This window comes from Pongo abelii, chromosome X (assembly GCF_028885655.2).
Source record: "Pongo abelii isolate AG06213 chromosome X, NHGRI_mPonAbe1-v2.0_pri, whole genome shotgun sequence".
Lineage (NCBI taxonomy): Eukaryota > Metazoa > Chordata > Mammalia > Primates > Hominidae > Pongo > Pongo abelii.
In genome coordinates this window covers 15,644,324-15,664,348 of record NC_072008.2, presented here as the reverse complement: position 1 = coordinate 15,664,348, position 20,025 = coordinate 15,644,324, and the positions used below count along the sequence as shown (strand labels likewise).

Sequence of the window (20,025 nt, the reverse complement as noted above, 5' to 3'; positions counted from 1 at the left end):
AAATCTTAACATAGGAAGGAATTTCCATATCTCTTAACTTATTCTCTTCCCTGAATAGTGAGCTGAAGTCATGGAATCATGATTCACATTTTGCTTTGATGATTTACTGCCCACTGAGGTTGAGTAAGGAAGAATTTTTTCCCGCATTTGTTGTTTTAACATTTCTTTCACTGCCACTTAAATTCAGTATTCTTAAGCCTTAGGCAAGCTGGAGACAATAGCTTATCACCATTTTTAAAACAATATCCTGCATGTCCTTTCATCCAAATATTTATTTCTCTCCTCATCTTCCTGATCATTAATTGCCAATGTGAATGTAAAAATAAAAATTATTAAATTATGTTTACAAACTTTATTAGCTAATATCCTAACACAAGCTTGTGTTTCCTGATGGTGAGATACTAAAGAAAGCACATAGAAACATGCTATTGATACATATAATTTGCAAACAAACACAGGTTCACTGTGGCAGAGTCAAAGATGAGTTGGGTCTGATCTAAAAATAAAAGGCCCTGAACAAAAGAAGAATTTAAAAACTTAGAGATCCAGTCACATATTTTAAAGCTAAAGATACAAACTGGTGTATCAAGAGAGTACACACTCAGGGTTAAGAGACTAGGAGTGTGCTTCTTTTGCTTACCAGCTGTGTGATCTTGGACACGTGATTTAACCACTCTAAGCACAGGTTGTTGGTGGGAATATAAACTGGTGAAGCTGTTATGGAAAAATAGTATGAGGATTCCTAAATAAATTAAAAATAGAATTACCATATGATCCAGTAATCCCTCTTCTGGGTATATACCTAAATTAGATGAAATTACCACTTCATAAGGATATCTACACTGCCATGTTCACTGCAGCATTATTTGCAATAGCCAAGATAGGGAAACAACCCAAGTGTTTGTCAAGGGATGAATGAATAAAGAAACTGTGGTAGGTATATGGAATGGAATATTATTCAGCCTTAAAAAAGAGGAGATCCTGTCATTTGCCTCAACATGGATAGACCTGGAGGACATTATGCTAAGTGAAATAATCCAGACATAAAAAGAAAAATATGGCATCATCTCACTCAAAAGTGGATTCTACAAAAAAATCAAATATACAGAGATAGAGTAATAGTGATTACCAGGGGTGAGGTGGAGCGGGGTGGGATATGGGGAGAAGTGGGTTAAAGGATACAAAGTAGCAGATATGCAGGATGAACAAGTCTAAAGATCTAATGTACAACATAAGGACTGTAGTTAGTAATAATGTTTTGTATTCAGGATTTTTGCAAAATGAGTAGATTTTAGCTGCTCTTCCATGGGGGGATAATGCTTAACTATGTGAGATGATGGATATGTTAATTTGTTTTACTATAGTAACCATTTTATTATATATGTATCTCATAACATCATGTTGTACACCTTAAATATACACAATAAAATTTATTTAAAAATAAACACAGGCTGTTACTCTGCACAGTGGGAGTTATAATAATGACAATCTTGTATGGTTCTTGTGCTTATTAAATAAAATAATACATTTAAACTCCTGGCACAGAGCAAGTGCTTAAACAGAGATTACTTAATGTTATTATTCGTTTGCATCCCTTTGAATTGATGTTTATCACAATAAAAATGTGATAAGCCTTTAAATTTCTTTTAACCTCCCAGCAAGGCTAATCTATGTATATTGTGCTTTCTCTCTTTCTTTCCCTTATGTTCTTCCCTTTCTCTTAAAAAAAAAAACAAAAACAGATTATGAGGACTATGGGGATTATTGGAGAGGAGACTATGAAGTAAACGGGGTAGATAGCTATGACTACAGCCGCGGCCAATTGATTGAAGATGTGGAACATACCTTTGAAGAGGTAAGCAAGGAACTGTACACAGAAATAGTTGTGGGGCAGTGTATGGGAAAGAGGGACAGTGACTAAAGGCATTCTGGCTCATTCTTAACACATTGGTCAGCCATTCCCAGGCCTCATAAAGTTATGGAATATTACAGTTTGAAAGATTTTAGAGAATAATAGGACAGCCCCTACAGATGATCAGAATTGCACTGCTTTCCTCCTTCTTTTAGTCACTGACCATTAATTACCAATAGAAAGACTATAAGAAAGAAATATTATAAGAAGAAATGGTCCTTTAGATTATAAGTAGGAATGATCTTCTTGAGCTACCTGGGGCTGGCATTGTCTTCCTGTGTTAGCAGAGCTATAGACTTTGCTTCCTTCCTCAGGACAATTGATACTATTACTTTGAGTAAGCTAGTCTTCATAGGGAAGAGAGAGTTTTGTGAACAGAAATGTCCCATGGATGTTTTTCCTTCATTTTGGCCCCATGCCTCCCCTGTACCTGAACCTTCAAACTTCTGATGTGAGTTACCTTGTCACAGCCATAGTTTGGCAGAGCTATCAAAAACGGAAGTAAGACAAACAACTCCCCAAAAAGGAAATGGGGAGAAGACTTGAATAAGTACATCATCAAAGAAATTACACAAATGGCAAATAGGCAAATAAAAAGTTATTAGGGAAATGCAAATTAAAGCTATGATGAAAATCCACTCCACACCCACCAGGATAGCTATGATTAAAAAGATAGACAATACCAAGTATTGGGGAGAATGTGGAGACGCTGGAGCCCTCTTACACCGCGGGAAGAAATGTAAAATGGGGCAGTCACTTTGGAAAACAGTTTGGCAATTTCTTAAAAAGTTAAACACACACTTACCATGACTCTTAGGTTTCTATATGAAATAAATGAAAACATGTCCTTATCCATAGAAAGCCATACACAAATGTTCATAGCAGCAATATTCATAATAGCCCCAAACTGGGAAACCCAGCTGTCCTTCAACTAGTGAATGGATAAACAGACTCTGATATACTCAGAGTAGTCGGAGATCGGAGTGGAACTGACTACAAGAAACCTTTTGTGGTTATAGAAATATTAAAATACTAGATAGTGGTGATGGTTTCCCGGTAGTTTTAATTTATTGAAACTCATGGAACTACACACTTGAAAATGGGTGAATTTTATACTATGTAAATTATACCTCAATGTAAAAACAAAGGAAGTAGGTAACAATCTTAAAAATGAATATATATTTTTTGCATCTGCTTTTATTTTGGGACCTGTGTTCTCCCAAGTATGTTTATTGATTTATGCAGTGGAGTTATCATCAAGTTCTAGGAAGAAGGAATACTTTTAAATTTTCCAGAAATTTGAGAGAAGAATTATTATGATTTGGGGAAATTCTAGTTGTTTAAAGAATCTCCTATTTCTAGTGTTGTGGAATGGAAATTAGAATTGGTTACTCTTGGTCTTAAGCTTTCTTCCTGGACTTTTCAGATTAAACCATTATATGAACATCTTCATGCCTATGTGAGGGCAAAGTTGATAAATGCCTACCCTTCCTATATCAGTCCAATTGGATGCCTCCCTGCTCATTTGCTTGGTAAGCAGCCCCACGAATTCTTCGTGTACTTGGCTCTTTGTTATTTCTAACAATAAAATTGCCTTTTTGAGTGAGCCTTAACATAAAACTTTTGAAAAATTCTGTAAGTGGTTAGTAACATTGTAGAAATCGCATTTTGAAAGTATTTTCTTCAACCAAAAGTCTATTTTAAACAATTCTCTATTGTATTACTTTTTTTGTACATAAAGAGTTATTATTTTGGCTGCAATTCAAATGATAAAGGGGTTATTTAAGATAACTAGAGAAAGAATTACAGGCTCAAATGAGAGTGGAAATGGGGAAAATAATTTTTAGTATTCAAGTTGGTTGGCTAAGCTCTTAAGGTGGAATTTGAGATTTTAGTACCATATTATCAAAGCTTGGTTGGCTGGGGGTGGTCAGGGGTAACAGAAGGTTATAGCTTTGGCGAAAGCTTCCTAAGTTCATTCTAGACCTCACCAATTACTCTTGCTGAAAAGTGCTTGGCTTGGAATCGTATGAGTGAAGAATGAATGAAAGTGACCATCTTCCCCTCTCCCACCGCAGCAGCTGAGGCCAAATAAAATATAAATATTTGAAAATTTCATGCCATGCATACATAGCATTTCTACTATAGTCAAACTAAGTTGCTGGAAGCTAATCTCCACAGCCAAACCTCGTGTCTGTCAGCAGGAGAGAATGCGGAGAAAGGACCTGTGGAGACTTTTAACTCTAAAGTAATATGGAAATCCTTCCTACAATGTCAATGGCAAGCATTATTTAGTAATTCAGTTTCTGCTTAAACCTGTCTGGTGTGATGGGATAATTTCTTCATTCCAATGTAGACTAATTTACTGCTACATGGAACCAATGTAGCACAATTCTACCTTATGTGGAACTTAAGCAACACCCCTCTGATGCCTTCCATTCGTTAGTCCTATTTCCATGCTATGAGGTTACCCAGAATGTCAATTCCTATTCTACAAGATGACCTTCCAGATATTCATAAAGAACCATCATATAAGATACAGCATAGTACCTGGTGCAATACATTTTAGTGACTATTATTGTTACTGTCATGTTTACACTATTTTCTTTTGTCAAGTTAAATATCTTATACATTATCAACCATTCCTTAAAACCTCACTTTTCTATAATTGTTCTCCTTTTGATGAGTTATACTTTGTCAATGTCCCTCCTCAATTATCATGCTCAGAGATGAACAGTTACTCCAGATGAGGTTTGACCAACATAAAGAAAGACATGGTACCATGACTACCTTTGTTCTACTTCTATTGATTTAGCTCAAGTTCATATTTATGCTTTAGAAGCCAGGTCATACTGTTTGTTGGCTCATTTTTGGTCTTTTACATGTGGACTGTGCTTTAGCCTGATGTCACATATATGTTTTTATGATGGATAGGTTTTTCTTTAAAATTGAAGCATAGGACTTCACATGTATCACTACTAAATTTTATGTTTTAAAATATAAGTTTAGGGAGTACTTTTTTTTTTTTTTCAGACAGAGTCTCGCTCTGTCGCCTAGGCTGGAGTGCAGTGGCTGATCTCAGCTCACCGCAACCTCTGCCTCCTGGGTTCAAGCGATTCTCCTGCTTCAGCCTCCTGAGTAGCTGGGATTACAGGCTCAAGCTGCCATGCCCAGCTAATTTTTGTATTTTTAGTAGAGACAGGGCTTCACCATGTTGGCCAGGCTGGTCTCGAACTCCTGACCTCAAGTGATCTGCCTGCTTCAGCTCTGCAAAGTGCTGGGATTACAGGCGTACTCTTCATGAAGTTTGTTGCCCCATTTTTTTGGCACCAGGATTCTGGTCCTGCTCTTAGATTGACTTTTTCTAGATACATCTTCTTTTTTATGGTCCCTGGCCTTGGAATACAACTTAACATTTGTTTCAGATGTTTACAAAGTCACCAAGTTAAGTACATGAATATAGGAATAAAAGTGGAATTTAGTTACCAGTTAGTAGAAGTTCCTGAATGATGATATTATATGATCTCTTTTGAAGGCAACACTAGGAATTACTAACAGCTTAATTTGTAATATTTTGTACCATGGATGGTAGATTATAGAAATCTCTTTCTAATTTACAGTGTCAATGATGGTCCATGTATTTAATAAATTATGTCTACATTTCTGCTGTGTTGTCATATACTAACAGATTCTTTTTAAAAAATAGGTGATATGTGGGGTAGATTTTGGACAAATCTGTACTCTTTGACAGTTCCCTTTGGACAGAAACCAAACATAGATGTTACTGATGCAATGGTGGACCAGGTAGGAAAAAGAACCCTTAAAAACTAAATCTAAATTCTCAACTTCATTTATTTTTATGTCATCCTTCTATTTTTATTTTTATGTGAAACCATGTAAACAAAAAATTTAAGCTAATTGAAATTTATTTCTTATGTAGCTATATTTTCATGGAAAAGCAGTTTACAATGGCCTCAGATACCTTGAATTGCAGGTGTAGTATTGATCTCATTGAAAGGTATTTGAAATGGAGATTACCTGAGTTTTCCATTAAGCAGTAAGATGTAGAATTGTCAACTGGTTGGTATCACTCTTTCCAAAGTTTGTCATTGCTAAGTAACCAGCCAGTAATCTCTATGGATAGTAAAAACAAGAATATAATGAGGGTATTTTTGCATATTTAAAAAATTATTAGTGTTAAAAATATTACAAGAATCTTTAAAACAATTTTAAGTAACATCTTTATTACTGCTTTGGTTTAATTATTTAAATGTGCTAGGTTCCTCAAAACACAAGTAAGTACATAGCCCATAGACCCAATAAAGCAACTACACAATCGAGACTACAAAGCAACCAGCTAACAACAGCGTGACAGAAACGCTTCACCTAACAGACAGAGTGGCAAATTGGAGAGAAAAACAAAACCTAACCTTCTACTGTCTTCGAGATTCATCTCACGTGTGATGACACCCATGGGCTCAAAGTACAGTGATGCAGAAAGATCTGTCATGCAAATAGAAAACAAAAAAGAGCAGGGGCTGCTATTCTTGTATCAGATAAAACAGACTTTAAACCAACAACAGTAAAAAAGGACAAAGAGGGTCATTACATAATGATAAAGGTTTCAATTTAACAAGAAGACTTAACTATCCTAAATATATATGCACCCAACATTGGAGTATCCAGATTCATAAACATAGCACTTTTAGACCTAGGAAAAGACTTAGACATCCAGAAAATAATAGTGGGGGACTTCATCACCCCACTGACAGTGTAATACAGATCACTGAGGCAGAAAACTAACAAAGAAATTCTGGAAATTCTGGACTTAAACTTGACACTTGACCAATTGAACCTAAGAAACATCTATAGAATATTCCACCTAGCAGCTATGGAATATACATTCTCATCTGTATACGAAACATACTCTAAGACTGGCAACATGCTCAGTCGTAAAGCAAGTCTTAATAAATTCAAAAAATTAAAATTATACCAAGCATATTCTCAGACCACAGTAGAATAAAAATAGAAATCAATACCAGGAGGAACTCTCAAAACCATGAAATAACCTGGAAACTGAACAACTTATTTCTGAATGACTTTTGAGTAAACAATGAAATTAAGGCAGATATCAAAAAAGTCTTTGAAACAAATGAAAACAGAGACACAGCATACCAACAACATATCTGGGATGTGGCAAAAGCAATGTTAAGAGGAATGTTTATAGTGCTAAATGCCTACATCAAGAACCTAGAAAGATATCAAATTAATAATCTAACACCACACTTAAAGCAACTAGAAAAACAAGAACAAACTAGTTCCAAAGCTAGAAAAAAAGAGATAACTAAAATCAGGGCAGAATTAATGAAACTGAGACCTAAAAAATCATACAAAGGATCAACAAAATGAAAAGTCAGTTTTTTAAAAGGATAAACAAGATGGAAAGACCTCTAGCTAGATTAACAGAGAAAGAAAGAAGATCCAAATAAGCACAATCAGAAATGACAAAGGTGACATTGCAACTGATCCCACAGAAATACAAACCTTCCTATTGAGTACTATGTTCATATCTGGTTGATAGGACCAATAGAAACCCAACGTCGGTATCACACAATATACCCTTGTAACAAACCTGCACATGTACTCCCTGAATTTAAAATTAAAATTAAAATTAAAAAATTATCAGGCCGGGCACAGTGTCTCACAGGTGTAATCCCAGCACTTTGGAAGGCTGAGGCAGGTGGATCACGAGGTCAGGAGATCGAGACCAGCCTGGCCAACATGGTGAAACCCCATCTCTACTAAAAATACAAAAAAAAAAAAAAATTAGCTGGGCATATTGGTGTGCGCCTGTAGTCCCAGCTATTTAGGAGGCTGAGGCAGGAGAATCACTTGAACTCGGGAAACAGAGGTTGCAGTGAGCCGAGATCACGCCACTGCACTCCAGCCTGGGTGACAGAATGAGACTGTCTCAAAAAAAAAAAAAATTCTCTGTGTTCCCTTCTGTTGATGAAATGGTATTATAGTTATAATTATGTATATTTGTTCATTCAACTAAAATTCTACATTTCTGAGTAGAATATCTAATCATACTTCTATTTGCCTTATAAAATTTCTTCAGATAATTGCACCATAATTTACTATTTGTGCATTGCTGAACCTTTGCTTGTTAATAGTTTTAAATCTGTAAGAAGCAATGCAATGAACATCTTCACATACATAACATACTCCTGGGAAAAGTCCACTGCAGAATAAAAAGTGAAACTGCAAGGCCTCTAAACTCTTGTAGCTGTTCTAGCTCCACTTTGAAGTTGAGCAGCAGTATAGGGCCATCTTGATGTAGATTTTTAGTCTTTCTAAAGGGTTTTTACACCCATCTCTTCTATTGTCATCTCTGACTCAGGATAGGTATTGTGACAGCTCCATGCTATAGGTGAGGAAACTGAGGCTCAGGTAAATGATTTGCCCAAAGTCACAAATCACACAGCCTCATTCTTTCTATTTTTTTGTACCAATTAACCATCCTCACCTGCCCCTGCCACCTTCCCACTACTCTTTCCAGCCTCTGGTAACCATCCTTCCACTCTGTATGTCCATGAGTTCAACTCTTTTGATTTTTAGGTCCCACAAATAAGTGAGAACATGTAATGTTTGTCTTTCTGTGCCTGGCTTATTTCACTTAATATAATGACCTTCAGTTCCGTCTGTGTTGTTGCAAATGGCAGGATTTCATTTTTTATGGCTGAATAGTATTCCAATTTGTATGTGTACCACAGTTTCTTTATCCATTCATCTACTGATGGACACTTAGGTTGTTTCCAAATATTAGCTATTGTGAACAGTGCTGCAACAAACATAGGAGTGCAGATATCTCTTCAAAATACTGATTTCCTTTCTTTTGGGTATATACCCAGCAGTGGAATTGTTGGATCATATGGTAGCTCTATTTTTACTTTTTTGGGGAACCTCCAAACTGTTTTCCATAGTGGTTGTACTAACTTACATTCCTTCCAACAGTGTAGGAGGGTACCGTTTTCTCCACACCCTCATCAGCATTTGTTATTGCCTGTCTTTTAGATATAAACCAAAAAATTTTTCATAAATATAATTTGAGTGGCTGCACATTATTCTATTTTTCAAAGGTATCATTATTTATTTAACCATTCTGATGGTCGTTTCAACTTTTTTCTCTATTAAAAATAATTCTCAATGTAATTGTTGAATCTAATTTCTGATAATTTTTTAGGTTAGTTCCTTAGAGACAGCATTACTGAGATAAAGAGAAAAATTTCAAATGCTATCCATATGTGTTATCAAATTACCTTTTGGAAAGGTTATGCCAATGTATATATCCAACAGAAATAATGCTGCTATTTTAAAAATGACATTAGCACTTTTTTCCATTTTAAAATTTTATTGTAAATTGACATTTATTATTGTATATATTTATAGGGTACAAGGTGATTTCATGATTTATGAATACAATGAAAAATAGTTAAATAAAGCTAATTAACATATCAATTACTTCACATACTTTTTTTGCAGTGAGAACATTTGAAATTTACTCTCTTAGCAATTTCAAAATGTACAATGTTCTATTATTAACTGTATTTACTATGCTGTGCAATAGATCTCAAAAAAATAAAACCAACTTATTCATCCTGTTTGAGACTTTGTACGCTTTGACCATCATCTCCCCATTGCCCCCACCCCATAGCCTCTGTAACCACCATTCTCCTCTCTACTTCTACCAGTTCCATTGTTTTAGATTCCACACATAAGTGAGAACATGTGGTATTTGTTTTTCAGTGCCTGGCTTATTTAATTTAAGAATGCTGTTGTTTTGATGCTGGAATTAATACTGTTCTCTTTTCCCAGGCCTGGGATGCACAGAGAATATTCAAGGAGGCCGAGAAGTTCTTTGTGTCTGTTGGTCTTCCTAATATGACTCAAAGATTCTGGGAAAATTCCATGCTAACTGACCCAGGAAATGTTCAGAAAGTAGTCTGCCACCCCACAGCTTGGGACCTGGGGAAGGGCGACTTCAGGTAGTGGGGCTGATACTTACACAACTGATACTAAATGGGAGACAACAGAGGCAGGCTGAAGTTTAACTTGAATTCTTTCTCTGCTTTTCTGAGCACAGAAAAGATAAGTTAATTCTCCTTGAACTAAGGCTGGGAGTCCAGGAGAGCACATTTGGGTTTTCCCAGGAAAAGAGGATTGCCAGCAGGCTCTAATTTGAACCTTTGGACAATCTGCTTTCTTTGAAATATTATGCATCCATTGGCGTTGTATGGTAATGGGGATGGTTGCACCCATATCAGGAAAGATTTGGTGCTAAGATTTTTGGAAGATGGACATATGAATCACATATTGATCTTCCCCTCCATGTTTCACTCTTGTGAGTGAGACAGAATAGGTGAATAAATAAGCTTGGATCGAAGGGAGAAAGTAGTACATGTTGTAAGACAGACACAGGGCATGCTCTATGGAGAACTGGAAGAAAACTGACCACACTTGCAATAGGAGATAGGATCAGACCGTGCTTTACAAGTGGGATTTGAATTAGGTTTAGAAAGACAAGAAGGATTCAGATACACAGAGTCGGGAGGAGGACCCAAGCTGTGAGAACAGCAGGATCGAATACAGAGAGGCAGGCCCTGACCTGCATACTGAGGTCGGCAAGTTAGGCTAGAATGAGAAATAAGTGAAGGAGAGTTTGTGTAATGTGGCAGAATGAGCACAGGCTTCAGAATCCTAGGTGTGTCACTTAGTGACTATGCAACCTTGGACAAGGTATTTAACTTTCTTTGGTTTCAGTTTCCTTATTTTATAAAGTAGAATAGTAATTCCCAGGTTGCAGGCTTGTGAGAGCCTTAGGTTGGATTCTCTAGCTTGAAAAGGAGATCGTTTTACAAGTGCTTCATTGAGGAGAGCTCTGATGCAGAGGGAAATGAGGGAAGCAGGCTGGGACAAAGGAGGGAGGTAAGTAAGGATGTGATCTTTACTGGAAACTTGGCCTCAGCCTTATCCCATGAAGCTCTCTGGAGCATAACTTGAGCCACAGACTAGGCCACACCTCAAGACAACGGGGCTAGCCTTTTGTATTAGGCCGTCTTTGGCTGTGGACTGCCCCAGAGTATGGGGGAGCATAACCCCCATTTGGCCAAAGGCAGTGAAGGGAGCAGCTGTAGGCCGTTATCAGCTGTGACTCAGGCAGCTAGGGGATGGTGGATAAAGTCTTGGCAGGCCCCCACCAGCATTGACTAGGGTAGGGATTGGATCTACAATCCTTCTCTGTAAAGGGCCAGATAGTAAATAGTTTAAGCTTTGCAGATCTCTGTTGCAACTACTCAGCTCTGCCCTTGTGACATGAAAACAGCCATAGACAATACACAAACGAATGGATGTGGCTGTGTGCCAATAAAAATTTATTTATAAAAACAATGGCTGGCCAGCAGGCCATAGTTTACTGATGCCAGTACTAGAGTGAGGCTTAAAAATGAGAAAGTATAAGTAAGTTTTCAAGCACAGAATCTTACATACAGTAAGCAGTAAATATATAGTAGTTATTTTTATAATTATTTCAAAAGAGAATAGAGAGAAAGCAAATTAGAAAAGTAGGTTGGGGTTGTGAAAGGAAAATAGATTTACTGAGCATGAGATGAAAACATAACTGAATATTTCCTTACCTTCCCCCTTTCTCTTGCAATGTGTGGATTACCATGCCCTCCCACTATCCCCTCCAGCTCACTTTTCTCCTATAAATGTTGAAGCCCTCAAAATTATTTTTGGAGAAAGGCACAAACCACAGACTGTTTCTATAAATTCTCTCTTCTTTTCTTCTGGGCATGTTCTTAACCTTGGCAAAATAAACTTGTGAATTGATTGAGACCTATCTCAAATAGTTTTTGGTTTACAGGGTCATATTGGTGTATAAAAGGTGGCTGAGTTTATTCTTGAGCAATGAGGAGGCCTCGCAGGATATTGGAGGGGGTGGTGACATGATCCAAGTGGTATGAAATAAATTTGGGAATCTACTGATGTATGACCCCTACACCCACCTGAATGAAAATGCTCTTGCTAAGTTAAAAAGGACCACCATCTCATTGCCAAATGCAGTTCTTATCCCATTGGGCTATAGCAGCATTAGACAAGATTTACAAGTTGTCTTTCAAATGCTTTTTTTTTTTTAACCGACTTCCACATTGTCATTCTTTTCCAGATTTCCTTGACTTCTCTGATTGTACTTTCTCCATCTCCCCTGAATAATCCTCCTCTCCCCACTCCTTAGGTACTTGGACCTTCTAAAGGTTTATCTTTGGTCCTCTTTTCTTGCATTCTATTCCTGCTCCATGGCCCATCATATCTATTTCCCAGCTTACATGCTAATGATTCCCAAGTTTCAATTTGCAGCCCCTTCTGCTCTTTCTCTATCCTGGCAATACCAAACAGCGTGCAGTGTCCTGAATGCCACATTTCCACCCCCCTGCCCCTAAGCCTTTCTCATTGAGCACTAGGAACGTCAACTTCCATGTCATCCACCGGGCAAACTCCTGCACACTGATTAAGGTCCAAATTGCTCATTGTATCCTCAGTCGTGCCCTTCTTGGTGCTTCTAGGGAACTGTGCCTACATTCACTCATTTTTATGCTCAAGGCTGTGTGTACTGATCACTTATAGAGTACTTGCCTCAGAGTTCTTGTAGCAGAGAACTCTGCTTATCTGTCTTCCTGTTAGTCTATGAGCAAAAGAACAGGAGCCAGCCGTGCCCATTGCTTTATATTGAGCAACTAGTACTGTTTCTAGGACATAAGAGGTGGGTACTCAAGATTCACTGGTGAATAAATCTTGGAAAGATGATTCATGCTACCAAAACCCCATACAACTCCACTGTAATGGTTAAATGAAAGTCAGTGAGATTCATTTTCATCTTGTCCATTTTCATGCAGGATCCTTATGTGCACAAAGGTGACAATGGACGACTTCCTGACAGCTCATCATGAGATGGGGCATATCCAGTATGATATGGCATATGCTGCACAACCTTTTCTGCTAAGAAATGGAGCTAATGAAGGATTCCATGAAGCTGTTGGGGAAATCATGTCACTTTCTGCAGCCACACCTAAGCACTTAAAATCCATTGGTCTTCTGTCACCCAATTTTCAAGAAGACAATGGTATGGACATTTTCTCATGGCTTGTTTTGGAGGTTCTTTAATCTGATACAGGCAAAGGTATTTATTATCTCATGTAGGAAATATTTACTTTTTGCCACATAAGGTATAAAGTATTTACAGGTAACTGGAAATTACTACTGGTGAAAAAATTTAAGTATATACCAGAACATGTCAACTTTTGGTTTTGTATTATTGAAAAGGGAATAAGAGAGGTAACTGAATGAATGGACTTGGGATCCTGTGAAATATCTAACAGAAGTTTTTTTCTTAAAGATGATGAAACAGTCTCACAGAACTGAAATGTCTTGTCCAATTAGTGTCAGCATTCTAACTAGACCCCTCTGGTTCTAGGTAAAAACTTCCCAAAACTTTAGAGTTGGAATAGATTCTAAAAACCATTTTATAGAGGAGTAAACTGAAGACAAGAGAGGGAAAGTAGCCCAAAGTCAAAACTCAATGTAGTGGCAGAACCAGAACAAGAGCCCTAATCTAAAGTCTTTTCCATAATATTATGCAAAGCAAAGTATAGCTTTAAATTTTGGAATTCTTAAAGAACAGGTGTTTAATAACAAGATTAGAAGGAATTGAAACATTTTGTTCATCCTGCTGAAGCGTGAATTTCCCCTGTAACATCCCCTTAGATCTGTGCTATCCTTCAACATTTCTGCCTGAGGCAGCCCATTTCCTTTTAGATGCCTTGGACTTGATGGAACATGACAAATGTTCAGGAGATCCAGTTTCTTCAGTGAGGATGCCATGGCTTTTGATTCTTCCTCATAAATGGAGGACAAATAGAGCCTAATACCTTCTTCTCTTCCGTATATTCTCTCCCCTAATTTTAGTTATTTGTGACATAAAGATCAGCTCCTCTGTCTGGAGCATTTGGTCGATGAGGTCAAGGTCATGAGCTCCATCCTTGAGTAGACAATTCACTTTGCCTTTATCTCTGGTTCCAGATCCTTGGTGATCCCACAAGGGCCTGGGAGTGGGCCAGCGTAAAGCCTATCATCATGTTTGAAATAGTTACTGTAAGCACAGTCCTAGTGGATTACAGACCAGTAGCAGTAGCAGCATCCTCCCATGAAGAGAGTAACAAACAAAGGTAGTTAACAGTAACCATACCTGCTTCCTAATTTTAAAATATCATTAATTCAAGTCAATGAACAGATATTTTATTATTTTTAAATATTCCCTGATAGCAGGTAAAAATGGTTGATGACTATGTTTCCTAAGATGGTTTTAGATCAGTGATGAAATAATCTGTACAACAAACCCCGTGACACGAATTTACCTATATAATAAACCTGGACACATACCCCTGAACCTAAAATAAAAGTTTTTTTTTGTTTTGTTTTTGTTTTTAAAAAGATGGTATTAGACATGGTTAAACCACCGGTTTGGAAAACTCCTGCTTTTTTTCTTGACTCTGCCCCTGATTTGTGAATAATGTTAAATAAATTCCTTTATTCCTTCCATTCCTCCCTCCGCCTTTCTCTTTCTTTCTTCTTCCAAACATATTTATCGAGCACATACTGTGTGCAAGACATTTTTCTAGACACTGGAGACACAGTGATGTGAAAAGTAGATAACATCCACTGCTTACATTTCAATGCATTTCCTTTGTACACTAGAGATGAACTCCACTGCCTCTTTATGTCACTAATAAAGGATAAAATGAAATAACATGATTTGTTAAAGCATTTTAAATTATTGGTAAGGAAGATATCCTTACATTTAAAGTACATTGTACTTTTCACCATCCAGTGGATAGTGCCCTCCAGGAGGGCTCTTTTGTTTTATTTCCCCTCCCTGGTTTACAGGCTTTTCACTGAATCTGTTTAGTATTTGTTTATTTAACAAAGACTCACAGAAGGCATCACGTAGCAGACATGGGACTAGGTTATACAGTCTTAAATGAGACATTAACAGTCGCTGACTTCATGGAGCTTTCCAGAATAAACAGTGTGACTGGGAAAGTGGATGAAATAGCTCTAATGAACTCTGATAAGAGGTATTTAAGGGAGGAAACCGAAACTAATGAAGAAAATGAGGAGTAGAAGTAACTTTGGGTTTTATTTACCTGTTCTGTTCCAGGGCTTCAACCTACTCCAAATCCCTTAGCTGAGAAAATAAATATATACATATTATTATGAATACTGTCAATTTTTCTCATGTATCCTTATAGTAAGTACATCTTGAGGAATAGTATTTTGAGGTTAGGAGAATTCTCTTTAACACAAAACATCCACTGTCATCTTCATCGTAATATTTATCCTTTTCTATTTTACTTTCAGAAACAGAAATAAACTTCCTGCTCAAACAAGCACTCACGATTGTTGGGACTCTGCCATTTACTTACATGTTAGAGAAGTGGAGGTGGATGGTCTTTAAAGGGGAAATTCCCAAAGACCAGTGGATGAAAAAGTGGTGGGAGATGAAGTAAGTCAATGAATATGCAATCAGTAAAATGTTTTCTAATGAGTTTTCTGTGTATTTAAAAGCATTTGACTGGCATGTACACACACACACAGAGGCACACATTAACTAACTACTTTTTGTATTTTTAGTTTGTTATATTTTATATTTTAGTCTCCATTTGGATACCATCTCCTCAGATAAAATTTCCTTGGGTCAGGTGACACTACTTCATACTCTATATTCTTAAGTATTGGCTTACTCATTAAACTATGATATGTTGAAAGTGATCAATTTATTCATTTTACATATTCTTTTATCCAGCCTTTTAAACAAAATGGTGACCCCACATTTTAGGCAAAGCACTGGGGATCCAATGCTAATAATTTCAGGTATGGTCCTCAACCCCAAAAAACGTTTAGTTTATGGCAGGATGTGGAAAATTAAACCACTGCAATTTGTAGTGTTGTGATGGGAGGGTACAGGGTCCATTAGTGTCCAGGGGAGATCCAAAGCCCAACTGGGGGTGTCAGGTGAGGAGAGGCATTTAAGCCCTGAGAAAGACGTGGGTGTAGAGGGGAACACAGAGAATTCCAAGCTAGAGAGAACCTGACACATTTGGGCAACAGTGACCGTTTCCATGGTTGCAGCACTACATTACTCATTGCTGTGTCACAAGTGCCTCACACTGTGTCTGTCACATGCAAGTATGAAATAAATAGGTTTTTGGATGAAGGAATTATAAGAGAAAAAGAAAAAGAAGGAAAAAAAGAAAGGAGAGAGGGAGGGAGAGAATGGAAAAAAGAAATCTATCTTCTTTTTACCATCATAGACCCTGGTCAATTATTTCTTTCTTTATTTTTCTTATATTTTCTTTTTGAAGTGAAGATCTCATGTGTAACAAGCAGTTCCACATGCACAGGTTTAAAACAGTACACTTCTTCTGTCAAGATTCTCTCTGTTAACATAAATCTTACTTGGGAGGAAAGATGCAGCACCTATAAGAACTGTTTCCAGTGTTTAAATATTACTGAAGTTATGTCTACAATGATCCTGCAATTTTAAAGGAAAAATGTATTCCATTTAATCAAGACCAAATACATGATTTTGCTACCTTTTTTTCTGGCTGGATTAATCTTTTGATCCCTCTTAGCTTATTTTAAAGGCACATGGAATCCGATCCTTAGAGTGATTCATTAATGCATCAATTGTTCCTTTGTTCAATAAATATAAATTAATTCTTTCAGTAGTGTCAGGCACCATGTTTGACACTGGAATTAGAGAGAAGACCAAGACACAGCCCCGCCTTCTAGGAGCTCAAGTCTCTAGGGCAGGAAGTTACTGTAGGTGAATAACTGCAAAACAGGGAGATAAATGGCAAAGGAGGCACAACTAGAGAAGGCTAAAGGAGATTGAGGGGTTAATTCTGCCAGAAGGTGGATGGGATCAGGGCCAGGCTTCACAGAGGAGGGAACACTTGAGCTAGGTAGGCGTGGAGAATAAGTAAGATTTCAATTTTATTAAATTCTGTCTGCCAGGAGTACATGAAGTGTGGTGCCTGAGAGGAATTATTAGGGCTTTCACTGTACATTTTTGGCCATGCAATGCACTTTATGAATTTTATTAAATTAGTCTTTTGAAGACATAGCTATTTTCCAAGTGTATATTCTGGCTGAATTAATTAAAACTAAGAGATAACCACATAATGAGCTTTACTGTCTGATTTTTAAAAAAATTTTTATTTATTTTTTATTTTTGTAGGTGATTTTTTTTACATTGTTTCTATTTCACCCAACAACCATTTCTAATATAAATACCATTGATTGGCTGGACACGGTGGCGCCTGTAATTCCAGCATTTTGGGAGGCCGAGGCGGGCAGATCACTTGAGGCCAGGAGTTTGAGACCAGCCTGGCAAACATGGTGAAACCCCGTCTCTATTAAAAATACACAAATTAGTTAGATGTGGTGGCGCACACCTATAAACCAAGCTACTTGGGAGGCTGAGATGGGAGAATCTCTTGAACCTGGGAGGCGGAGGTTGCAGTGAGCCAAGATCGTGCCACTGCACTACAGCCTGGGTGACGGAGTGAGACTCTGTCTCAAAAAAAAAAAAATTTTTGATTGATGAAACTGCACTGGTTATGCCCACCTGCTTGTGATGCTTGTGATGGGTGATCCACAGCTAATGTGTTGTTTTCTTTTCTCCCCAAAGGCGAGAGATAGTTGGGGTGGTGGAACCTGTGCCCCATGATGAAACATACTGTGACCCCGCATCTCTGTTCCATGTTTCTAATGATTACTCATTCATTCGGTAAATTACAGTTTTCTTGTTTCTGTTTAACTTCTAGGGTTTGTGGACAGCTGTGCTAATAACGACAAAAAGTGGGGATAAATGAAGTGATAATTATAATTTTTCTATTTCCACCCATAACTACCAAGCTCAATACAGATGCTCCTTGCTTTACAATGGGGTTACAGCCCAATAAACTTATCATAAGTTGAAAATACCTTAAGAATGCACTGAATACACCTAACCTATGGTACACCAAAGCATAGCCTAGTCTACCTTAAACATGCTCAGAACACTCACATTAGCCTACTGTTGGGCAAAATCATCTAACACAAACCTCATTTTATAATAAAGTGTTCAATATCTCATGTAATTATTTAATACTGTGCTGAAAGTGAAAAACTTTGGGTACTTACCATTAACATATACAGCTGAAAGCACTATTGTAAAGTCGAAAAATCAAAAGTCCAACCGTTGTAAGTTGGGAACTGTCTGTATAGATGATCAATTTCAATTCAATTTAAACTAACACAATTTATTGGGTTAAATTAAACTTGTGTAAGATCTTGTCCCTGTCATCAAGCAATCAATAGTATCATTGGGAGAAATAAAAAGTAGTTTCGTCTTCTTGTTACTGGCAGTTTATTGTACATTGTAATAGAAAGAGAATTTTTAACTTGAAGTCCAAAAACATATGTTCTTCACCTAGTAACCCCAGTCCTTGAATTTGCTGGAGCTCAGTTTATTTGTAAAATGAAAATAATATTATTGACTTGTTATAAGGATGGATTTGCATCATTTATGTGAAAGGGCTATTAATCTGTAAAACACAAAACAAATGTTAGCTAACATTTAACAGAGTAATATTGCCATGTTTGTCAACAGATACATAAAACGCAAATAGGTTATGATGAGTGTAGAGTTCATGTCTGGAGAAAGAGATTTGATCAGTATCTCTTTGGTTACTTGGGCTCCAGATTTAAATATATGCCCCAATCTATAACTCTAAGACAGTAAGTAAACACGCGACTGCTTTTTTGTTTCTTTGTCTCCTGTGCAGATATTACACAAGGACCCTTTACCAATTCCAGTTTCAAGAAGCACTTTGCCAAGCAGCTAAACATGAAGGCCCTCTGCACAAATGTGACATCTCAAACTCTACAGAAGCTGGACAGAAACTGCTGTAAGAAATACCTCAAAATGTTGAACCTCTCCTAGTATTCAGTATTACTCATTTCCATGCCTAGGTTTGAATTTGATTTCTTTGTTCTAAAAAGAAAATTTTATGGCCTCAAAATGTCCTCATTTACAAACCAAACATTTAATTTGTGGTCAGACAGGAACCTAGACCATACAACAATTGGGTGGGCCATCTCTTTTCTCCCTATCATAACTACAGCCTTCCTGGTAATTGGAAGGAAACAGCGATTTAGGGAGGAATATATCCGTTAATATGCATTCTTTTCTTATCTGCCAGAAGCAAATTTAGCCAAGTCAAAGAGAAGAAACCATAGATCATAGATGTAAATATATGTACATCTGGAACCCCTCAAAAGGCCCTGAACCCCCTTTTTTTGTGTAGCAATATGCTGAGGCTTGGAAAATCAGAACCCTGGACCCTAGCATTGGAAAATGTTGTAGGAGCAAAGAACATGAATGTAAGACCACTGCTCAACTACTTTGAGCCCTTATTTACCTGGCTGAAAGACCAGAACAAGAATTCTTTTGTGGGATGGAGTACCGACTGGAGTCCATGTGAGTACACCCAGTTGACAAGTTTCACACCCATTCCTTGTCTACTTCGTCTAGTCTCCTTTGGCCCCAGTCTCATGAGGACTTGTGACACAGCTGAGAATGTTTCTTTCTCTATAGTACCTGCTTCTTTCTCTGCTATGGTAACAGCTGCCATTTTATGGGAGAAAAATCACAACTGTCGAGCACTTATGTATGAGACATAGTGAAAGCAACTGTACAGACAAACACACACAGATGCATGCACATGTGTGCATACACATACAAGAGTGTGTACTCTTTCAAGTCTGTTTTATTAGTCTCATCTTTAAAATACATATTATAACTGTCTCCAACCACCTGTACTCGAATCCTGCTTTCCAAAGACAAATACTTTTTTTTTAAACAATTTTAATGCTATTATCTCTTCTTTCTGGCAGTCACTTTCATATTTCTAAATAATTTTCTTATATTGCTATTTTGTTATTGCTCA

The 20,025-nt window shown here is 37.2% G+C and overlaps 1 protein-coding gene across 2 annotated transcripts in view; it reads left to right on the top strand.

Annotated features, from left to right (window-relative positions):
- ACE2 (angiotensin converting enzyme 2) overlaps window positions 1–20,025 on the top strand; it is a 41,649-nt gene that overhangs the window by 11,214 nt on the left and 10,410 nt on the right. For both annotated transcript variants that reach the window (XM_054543949.1, NM_001131132.2), the window contains 9 exon segments: window positions 1,743–1,855; window positions 3,339–3,444; window positions 5,619–5,716; window positions 9,791–9,960; window positions 12,868–13,094; window positions 15,389–15,533; window positions 17,724–17,822; window positions 18,862–18,984; window positions 19,384–19,556. In XM_054543949.1, the coding sequence (XP_054399924.1) occupies window positions 1,743–1,855; window positions 3,339–3,444; window positions 5,619–5,716; window positions 9,791–9,960; window positions 12,868–13,094; window positions 15,389–15,533; window positions 17,724–17,822; window positions 18,862–18,984; window positions 19,384–19,556 (1,254 nt within the window).